General features: G+C 41.2%; 1 protein-coding gene across 1 annotated transcript in view; it reads left to right on the top strand.

Annotated features, from left to right (window-relative positions):
• Positions 1–7,119, top strand: part of tnfaip8l3 (tumor necrosis factor, alpha-induced protein 8-like 3) — a 23,025-nt gene extending 15,906 nt beyond the window's left edge. The window contains exon 2 of the mRNA XM_032518818.1: positions 5,994–7,119. Within this exon, the coding sequence (XP_032374709.1) occupies positions 5,994–6,556 (563 nt within the window). The 3' untranslated portion in view covers positions 6,557–7,119. The remainder of the gene's footprint in view (positions 1–5,993) is intronic.
• The last annotated feature ends 3,661 nt before the right edge of the window (positions 7,120–10,780 follow it).

Here is a 10,780-nt window from a genome sequence, read left to right as displayed (position 1 = left end):
GGAAGACCAGCCAACCCTTCTTCATCCCTGGCCATACCTGGAAGAATTTTTCAAAATGGTTGGATGCAGAAACAACTCCTTTTGAAAGTGCTGCACGTTTTGTGCACCCAATTACCACAAGCTAATTGTTTCCAAAATTTGTTGTATAGTCTAATTTAAAAAAGATTATTGATATTAATTTTTTTCCTTACTTTACTGTTTTAGAAACATATACTTTTACAATTTTACTTGAGTAAAACGCTTGAGTTGATTTCCACTTCTACAGAAGTCTTTTTAAACCTTAGTATCTATACTTCTACTTAAGCAATGAATGTGAATACTTTTGACACCTCTGAGGTCAGCGCAGCTCACGTCTAATTTGACAAATTTGTATGTGAGTGCCCCATTACCAGACACCATGCCAGAAAGCAAATTTTTACCAAAATATCAGACTTTAAGGTGGAGGATTAGTTTTCTAGAAGAAGCCCTGTATTGGGATAGCTAAATTGTTTTGCTATTTGCCATAAATGGTCACTTCATTGATACAAGTGCCTCTGACTGAATTGAAAAATAAATCAGCCTAGATGGATATTTTTTGCAGGGTACCATCTTTAGCCGGGCAGGTTTGGCTTGTCTCCATGTTCCACACTGTATGTATGTTCTGATGCAGTGCAGCAGAAACTGTTGACTCAGTGCTCTGAAAACATCAGGCGGAACAAAGAGACACTGTCTAGTCAACAGCCACGGCCAGAGAGCACCAAGCACCTTACTAATCCTGATGTTAAAAGTAAACTTCACCATTTCCCAAACACTCTTATGTAACCACTTTGATAGACTCCTAATCCTGCTCCTGGTTAGTTTTCAGTAGCATATTCCAACATGCTGCAATACACAAAATACTCATTACTCAAGTGTGAAACCTTCACAATTGAGAACAAGTGAGAATATAATAAGCAGGCAGGAGAGAAGGTGTGAGAGCAGGAGAGAGATAAGTAACAGGAGAGACAGTTTTCTGACCATCTCTTTGCTGACAGCTTGGACTCTTCTCTAACTCAGTCTGACACTCTGGCTAATACATGTCACTCATATACGCCTTTGGGCGACAGGCTGTATGGGTGTGTGAGAGAGCCCAGACTCCAAGGGCTCTCTTATAATGATCTACCCTCACTTACAGCAAAGTTTTCAGCCCCCCCCCCCCCCCCCCCCCCCCCCCCCCCCCCAACACACACACACACACACACACACAGACACACACACAGACACGCACACGCACACACATACACACTCACACAAAATTCAGTTTTGCTAACATTCTTTGCCACTCTGGTATGTGCAAACAGACTTGAGACAGGGGTGAAGTCAAGTTAGTGGATAGCCACCTGCTGGTCCTCAGAAACAGGCTCCAGGCTGTATTATGGCGGGTGGCAAAACAATAATTAGTCTCCTTTTAGCTCTGCACTTAAAAACAGAAAAGATCAGATCACTTCCTTTCATGCGTCACTCTTTTAAGTTACAAGTTCAACTGATCTCCGCATTGAGAATCACAGATCTTGGTTATTTAATTGCACAGAAGAGAAGAAACTGGTCACACATGCTTTTAGGATTCAAATCCAGAAATTGTGCACGACGATTGGTTCAACAAGGATGGCTTTATGGGGCAAGCTGTCACCTTTATCAGTGTGCCAGCGTTTCAGAAATTTATCCAGTTTCTGAATATCAGAGGCTCACTGGAACAAAGAGCTGCTTCAGAGAAACAGGAAATAACAGTGACAAAGAGAGCCTGTTGATGAGAGGCACAGATCTGCCTAATGTGAACCACAGTTATATGTTCTGGTGTTGCTATTCAAAAATCAAGGAAACTACCATGTTAGTGTGATGTTTATTTGCATGCAATCTATTTGTCACCTCAGGCCATGTAGTCTATATTGGGAATCTTTAAGAACAGTCTATGAACAGCAGCATGCAGGGATGGGGATACACAAAGTCATTTTCCCGGACTGATGTTGACTGTAGAGTAATTAAAGACTTTTCTTAGTTGGTTGTGGTCACAGTATATTATAGATACTTCATATATGCAAAATGCATCCTTCCACAAAACAAAAGTACAGAACAGTAATGTGTAAACTGTCCACTAATTAACGTTTTTGTTTCTGTACATGGATTTTTCGATAACTTTCTTAGATCGGCAACTCTTGCAACTTAAAAGTTTTGGTTCAGTCTCACCATTCTCATCAACCTTGTTTCTGTCTGCTGCAGGCTGCTGTTTTTAGGGGGAAATCTTTGATAAACCCCTTTTAGCTACCTGCCCAGCATCAAAAGGCAGACTGGCAACTAGCATGAACCATAGTGGACAATCTAACAGCCTAAGAGCTATAAATTGGAAGTCGTTAGAGAAACAGATTTAGAAGAAAAGAATAGTGGACTTCCATTTGATAGGTTTACCAAAAACACAGCTCCAATTGAATGGTTGTGTTACTCTGTGTCTGCAATGTGTGAATTGGCAACTGTAAGCTAATTATGTTGGTGACAACAATAACTTTACATAATGTGAACATGTCAGTGTCACATTTTAAGCTTGTTCTGCGGCCCCCCAAAACATCAACTACAAATCTGGAAAAGCAGGAATAATTGCAAAATTAGGGGTTCATTTACTTTTAATGCTTTTAAACTTTTCCCCTGATAACAGATGCTTTAATAAAACTTTCTTTCACTGACATCTTCATACTCCTCCACTCTACCTTTGTCCAACATACAATAGGTTTCACCCCCACTCCCATGAAGCTGCACAAAGGAACTGAACTTCAGATCTTATGTATTGGGAAATGACTGCAGACAAAGGCATTTGCCGTGGTGGTTGTAAATGTCATAGCAGGCTAATTATATGTGCATAAAATGTCATTTAGCTTCAGACCAACACATCAAATGTCAATTCTGTATATTGACATGAAATGCCACAAACAGGATTTCTCCCAATTGCTGTGCTTCATTCCATCCCTTGTGTATGTTTAAATAATATATATAGACACAAACACACACACACACACACACAAACACACACACACACACACACACACACACACACACACACACACACACACACACATAGATGATGCAATGATGGTGTGAATGGTCACATAGCTGTCTATTTTGATAAAAATTGTAATGACAACAAAGCAGGTGTCTTTGAATTTGGGCTCATCTGCTGTTCTGTGGTAACCTTGCTGGGCAATGACACCCCCATGGCCCCATCCTCTCTCTCTCTCTCTCTCTCTCTCTCTCTCTCTCTCTCTCTCTCTCTCTCTCTCTCTCTGGACATACATGTGGCGGAGGAGGTTGAGTCTGACAGTATGCCTAGGGAACAGGAGCAAAAAAGTGAGGCATCTTTCCTGGGCTTTAACCATAATAAGAGTTATCTGGTGTGTACTTTGTAGCCAGCTGGCTGGCACCTAAACACAACCCCTTTCCATCCACCCACTCTTCACATTTACACAGACACATGTTAAGCTGCTGGAACTGCTGTATGATATCACAGGCAGCCTTTGATGTTCTCCTCTATGTTAAATTGCGACATAGTGGGACACTGCATAAAACTGTGATCAGTCTGAAGAGAAACACTGTGTGAAAAAAGGTTCTTATCGGTGTACAGCTGTTTGATGTTATCCAGAGAAGATAATCATTCATCCAATACTCAGCCAACCACACCACAGGCCGCTCCAGGAAGAACACCGCCCTGTGTTGAATGTGGCTGCACCGCTTTTTATCTACTCCTCAGCTGTTACTTGTCAGACTGTGTTCTGCATTTCAAAATCAAAGCACGGTTTTGTTTTTTGTAAAATAAACTTTTAGTCAGCAGCAGTTATGTATATCCAAGTTTGGAATGGATTGGAGGATGAGCCTTTGTCCATGCCAAAAAAACTGAATCATCCAAGCAGTTTGCATGCTGTGCCAGTGCTGTGTCTTCCTATTTACTGAGATCGCATCAAGTACTGCAAATACCTATGTCAACAGCAAGTTGTTTCTCAACCACAAGAAAAAGTCTTCCTCTAAATTACTAAGAAAACAGCACCTAAGATCAGACTTTTTATGAGCACACAGAGTTCTTTATGAAATGGTAAAGTAATGTTAATGAAAACCGGAAAAAGGAAAGACACATATTTTTATTAAAATGGGTCAATAGAGCTGCTAGAGCCTGTTCGTCCAGATGGAAATGAGCTTTTTCATGTAAACGTACTGAAATTTAAGGGCGGTTGTACTATAATGATAACACGTACCAAGATTTACTGTAAAAGTGCTTCTTTCTTTTTCCAATGTTCAGTCTACTGTATTTATAAAAAAAAATACTTTCACTACTTTGCTGGTTATGCACCTGTAGTTTATTCATTCATTATCGGTTAAAGGACAATGCTCTCAGTGTAACATGTGTGATCTTGTGTTTTGTTATGTAAAGACTCCCTAGGCCACAATTCCCAGTTAGTTGGTTCTTGTAATGGACAAAAAGTGCACTACAAGTACATTGACATAAAATGTACAGACATAAACACAAACAACACACATTACACTTTAAAGTGCTGTGGACCAGTCCATAAAGTGATTAGTGCAGGAGGTACAAGCCAGAGCTCATAGTGCAATGGCAAATGGGAATGTCCCTAGTGCAGTGGGTCATTCCATAGTGCAGAGATGACAGTCCACAAGTACATAATACCGAAGGAAAACATTTTAAAACGTTAACCCGTGTTTAAGTGTTGCATAGCTTGGAGGTAGGTGCTATCTCCGAAGCGTGATGTTCTGCTGGTGATACTTCTATACCCCTTCCCTGATGACAAAAGGGTGAACATGTGATGTTCTGGGTCAGTGGTGATGTTTCTAACCTTTCCGATGATTCTAGTGTCATAGTGTGAGGCTGTGGTAGGCCGACTATAGCCATCTTGGAGGCTCTGCAGACTACTTTCCCTAGCTGTTTCTTATCCTGGCTGGTCGTGTTACCCTACCAGGACAGTATAGGGAAAGTCAGCGTGCTTTCCAAGACGGCTCGGTAGAAATGAGTCATGTCTTTCTGGCTTACCCCAAATGTCCTCAGCTGACGGAGGAAGTAGAGCCTCTGATGGGCTTTGCTTACAATAAGACTGATGTTCAGGTCCCATGATATAAACTGGTGTATGGTGGTGCCTAAGAAGTGGAAGGATGAGACTCTCTCAACAACCTGGCCATTGATGGAGAGGGGAAGGTGCTGGGCTGCCTTCTTTCTAAAGTCAACTGTCAGCTCTTTGATTTTAGATGTATTGAGGATTAGGTTATTGTTCTCACATCACCTCACCATGTACTACTTCACCCCAGTAAACAGATTCATCACCATCAGAGATAGTAAGACCTACTACAGTGCTATCATCTACAAATGTTAACAGTTTAACTGATGTTGAGTGGGACATACAGTTGTAGTTGTACAGTTATAAAGAGCATTGATATCATGATACAAGTGTGAACATGGCAGCTGTTTTCAGCAATAACAACAACAACAACAACAACAATAACACACAACAACAAAAGAGTAGTGACTAGCTTGTGAACATAGTGAAGCATTTAACAGCTAAAGAGCCAGATATATTTTCTTAATGAGTTGGCGGAAACCAAAACAGAAAAAAAAATGAATGCAGAATGAAAGCAGAATGAATATTGGATTTACAGTCATCTGGTGGACTGGTGTCTCTGGCTAAGGATGTTCCATCTCTGCTGGATGTGTGAATAGGCAACTGTCTGCTAACAAATTCGTCAAATCAACTTCATGAGGTGATCATATGTCTTGTTTTTGTAGCTTGTTCTTCTGCCCCCCATGTGGCCAAAACAATCTACTTATACTGCTTTGAAGAATCAGCGCATGACAAGCTACCTCAGCAGGATCATTATTTTACAGTTTTGTTCTGTCCCATATTCCTTTAAAAAGGTAATGTTGGAGTGAAGGTTTGTGACCTTTAGGGCTAACCCCAAACAACCTGTCTTTCTCTTTTCTCTGCCCTCAGGACAGGAGAGCTTTAACTCTCGCTCCCTGGCCCTGCAGGCCCAGAAGAAGATCCTGAGCAAGATGGCGACCATGGTAGTAGCCAACATGCTGACAGACGACACCAGCAGCGAGATCTTGGACGAGCTGTACAAGACGAGCCGGGAGTTCACCAAGAGCAAGAAGGAGGCCCACAAGATCATCAAGGACGTCATCAAGATTGCCCTGAAGATCGGCATCTTGTACCGCAACCACCAGTTCAGCCCCGACGAGCTGGACACAGTGGAACGCTTTAAGAAAAAGATGAACCAGGCAGCCATGACGGCGGTGTCGTTCTACGAGGTGGAGTACACCTTTGACAGGAATATTCTGTCAGAGCTTCTGCTGGAGTGCAGGGACCTGCTTCACGCCCTGGTCGAGCAGCACCTGACGGTACGCTCACATGCACGCATCGATCACGTTTTCAACCATTTTGCCCACGGAGAGTTCCTGGCGGAGCTGTACGGGGACAGAGAGGAGTACAGACTCTCCCTGAGGAAGATCTGCAATGGCATCAACAAACTGCTGGATGAAGGAACACTTTAACCACACAGACGTGAACTCTTTCTCCTCTTGTTCCTTCTCTTGCTGGTATCTCCTGCCTCCTTCTTTTTCCTTTTGACTCGCTCAACCCTGACTGCTTACATCCTCTTCCCTCTTTCTGCTCTTGTCTTCCTGTTTCTTCTTCATCCATTACCACGAAGCTCGCTGTAACATCCTGCTGCTGTGGTTCAATGAGGGAATGTTTTAGACTGTCTTTTCACTCAGTGGATCATGGCTGCACACTGGGACAGCCTGTCATGTTGTACGCATTATAGCATTCCAAGTCATCCCCTTTGTGTGCAAACGTGTACTCTACCAATGGCCAAAACACATACGTTAGGTATAGTCTGATATGGAAGATAATCAGTAGCAGTAATCAGTCTCTCTCTTGTGCGTGTGTGTGTGTGTGAGTGTTTGTGTGTGTGTTTGTATGTGATTCGTTTGAAAGCTGTGTTTGTACATAAGACTATGACATGGTGTGTGTATTGCAGTATGTATCTGTGTCATTCTTCTCTACAATGGTGTAAACACACTTGTCTTTTATTAAAGATTTCTTGTAAACATTATTTTGCCGTTCTTTTGACAACAATGTCCATGTGAACTGTGAAAACAGTTTTAGGAAAGATGGGTTTGTTCCTTCATGATGATAATTTTCTCTCAGAATTCATTTCTTAAGCAACATGTGAAGGAAAGCAAATGATTTGCCTGCCAACTTTTAGAATAATGCTTTGAATTTATTCAAACTAAAATGGCTATTTTTTAACAGCCTCCAGGAAAGAAAATGCATGAGTGGAACAGATCTGGAAAAAAAGCCACAAATGGTGCATGAACTTTCCTGCCCATTTGAACCACATGCCTGTCAGGCATAAATTTGCTAACACTGATTTTGAAATGAGCAGTAAAATCAGGGATTTGTCATTTCTGGTTCATTAGATGCCCTCTGGTCTACTAGATTCTCTTGTCCAGGAAAATGCAGTACTTGTGGCTGGGTGTGACTCCAGCTGAATTATTTTGGCAGCCAGTATAGAAGAAATCCTGTTTTATGTCTCTGTCTCCTTGTAGAAACACAAAACAGACAGACCACCCAGCCTTTGAGCCTCCATGTGCACTCACGTACTTGCTGTCAGACACGCACACATGTAGACATAGTCTATTTAAATGTAATTGGACATTAAGAGAAAGGTGACATTGGTGTCATTAACCATGTTCTCAATTTACTTATATTTTGCCCCTTTGTTGTTATTCTCCTGCAGTTGTATAAAATATCCAGTGTGAAGTGTATCAAAAGCATGATTCATGATGTAGAAAATTGTAGGAGTAGGCAGCACATGCACGTGCGCGCACACACAAACACACACATATTAATTATTGTCCTAGAGTTGATTAAGATTTTGTAGTCGTGGTTTGGTACATTTACAAACAAGAGAATCAAGCAGAAGTAATCGGCCCATCACGTGAATCAAGCTCTTAAAATGTTGGGTACTACATTTCCCATAATGCAAACAATATTTTCTTTAAAGCCCAAATTGCCTTGCATGAAGCTACATATTTCAAGCTCCATGCCCAACATTCGTAATATAGTCTCCAAGTAAAATGACCCCTCAGTATCACTTTAATTGGTCTTTAAACATGAACAAAAACCAAAAGACATTATATACAGTATACAGCAATAAAGCAGTTTATGTTGAACTGATTTTCAGAAGTGCAGTTAAACAACACACGCAAACAAAACAAAAAAAGAATAGATCTTCTCAATGCTGAATATTGTCAGTTGACTACAACAGCTTGTAGCTTAAAGACCTTCCAAACCTGCCATCCAAAGGCTCAGAGGAGAAGAAGAAGGAGCAGCATCATCACTTAATGTCAGCCAATGAAATAGAGGCCCATCTGTTGATAACACAACTGGGAGGTTGCATGTCGAGAATTTCCTTGTGAAACATAGAGAAATACTGGCTCTGTAACCTGAACCTGAAGTTTCTAAAAATACTACAGCTATGAAAACTGAAAAAATAGGTAACTGCAGACCTGGATTTAGCAGTGTGACAGACAGATGGGGCAGATGTTTCACCTACAATTTAGTTTCATACAACCCAATGTACATGAAAACGAATATGAAGATAGTTAAGTATTTTGCTTTTTTTGTCTATTTTGTAAATTATTGAACCTTATTCCTCTTTTAATTCTGTGCAACTTCTCCATCTACTCTGCGTTCTCCACTGTGTTTCAAAGGAAAGCATAGACCTCTAGTGGTGAAGTGACTCGTTACACAGGAGTGTGACACTTAATCTGACAGCTGTCAGTCACCAATCCAGTGTAACTTTTTAGAAATTATATCAAGGTTTATCAAAGGGATTTCATTGTTATAGCTGAGTATTTTTCTTTGACAAAACTGCTGTTCAAATGGAACAAAGAACACACTTCAAATGAGACCTTTTTATAGAAACAGACCTGGTGACCACAGACCAAAAAAATGAATTGACATGTCCACACAAAGGGTTGTTTGTACCATATAGCCACAGGATATCTTGGAAAACACTGAACAAATATCCTCTGCATGGTCTTTGAAAAAGGCTGTAAAAAGATGACATATCAAATACCTCCCCGCTCCAGAAAGTCACCGCTCCAGTCTTTGAAGTCCTAAAAACAGTTTGCCCTTGGGTCTGATATAAAGAGAGAATTCATTTCCTTCCATACCTTCCTTGTTCTTTGGAGACTGCCTGTTTAGACCTTCCTCAAGGTCAAAGGGCATATACAAACAACAGAAAAAGACAAAGAAATACCGTGCACAACGTGCGTTAAAAAAGTTCCCCAGGTTTCTCTCTGAAGTGGGCCCTTAGAAGCAGGATCACACAAATTAAGACCACACATGCACCCCAACTCCAGCAAGACTCTCATGAGTTCATTCCGACAGCCTGTTGGAAATTTGTCAGCAACAGTGGAATCGCCTGAAAAGTCGTTTGGTGTAAGGTTAGCACAAGCGGCTGAATAAACATAGTGCTCATGCTAAATCCCAAATCTGTCCAATTTTCAAATGCCGTAGAAAAGGATTACACAGTCAAACAAAATCACATAAATGACAAATGTTTTTACCTGACAAACGTCTTCACAGTTGTGTGTCGGTAAACACTGTGCGTTCAGCAGTGGTGCTCACTGCACATTGATCCCTGTACCTTAGCTAATTGATCCAAAAATGGCAAAACTCGTCATGTTGAATTAGCCTTACATTCGGTTGCCGATAAGGTTGGGAGAATTTAAATTGTTCAGCCAACTTGAAATGATGTCAGTCTAGTTTGCCATGAGCTAATATCTAATAAAATCAGTGATAACTTTCATATCTCTGCCAAAATCAATTCGAAAAACTTCACACTGGACCGGAAACGCCCATTTTCTTGGTAGACTGTATAAAAGAAAAGGTTATCCCAAATAAGTTAGTTCACATAGGGCAGTCAAAGTTACATATAACCCAAAATGAAGTCTTGCTTTCGTCATATAAAATCAAGTTTAGTGATTTACATTATGATTACGTTACGATTTATTCCCCCCATGTTAAATTGAAAATTTACATTTAAAGAACAACTAGCTCAACCAAACCAAATTACCTCAACCACAACAAACAAGGATTAATTAAAGAAAACCACAAACAAGGTCTTGGTTTTGTACTCGTGGCAAACAAGCCACTTGTTAAGACTTATTACGACTGGCTCAGAGGCCACAACAAAGGACAGAGATGGACAGCAACGTAACAATAATAAAGTGACATTTATTAAAGAATGATGCAAACAAGAGCACGATGAGGTGTGATTGTCAGTATTAGTGATGAATGAAGGTGGATGGATGTAATGGAGCATGTGTGGTGCATGTTGTCAGTAGTTAACAAAGGGAAAACTCAAACAGAGAAAAAAACATGTTGGTTCGCCGTTGGGAGAATGCAGCCACCCCGTCCCGTCCAGACGTTGTGGTGGTTCTCACATCAACATCTTCCACCTGCATCGCTGTTAGGGTCTTCACTATTTACCCATAGCTGGGGCTATTTACCCATAACTGGGACAGTGGTTGACGGGCATCAGGGCGTTTCCACTCACCGATGGGCCTGCAAGCCGCGTCTCTGGGGCCCACTGCTGCTCCGAGATCCTGTACAACTTAGCCTGGAACCACGAGGGACCAGTTACCATATGTGCCACGGGGAGGCGTGTACGAGGTCTTGGCAGTGGAGAGGCTATGTACCGG

The sequence above is a fragment of the Etheostoma spectabile genome, chromosome 1, assembly GCF_008692095.1.
Source record: "Etheostoma spectabile isolate EspeVRDwgs_2016 chromosome 1, UIUC_Espe_1.0, whole genome shotgun sequence".
Lineage (NCBI taxonomy): Eukaryota > Metazoa > Chordata > Actinopteri > Perciformes > Percidae > Etheostoma > Etheostoma spectabile.
The sequence above is the reverse complement of the archived record's forward strand: the minus strand, read 5'-3'. Positions and strand labels throughout refer to the sequence as shown.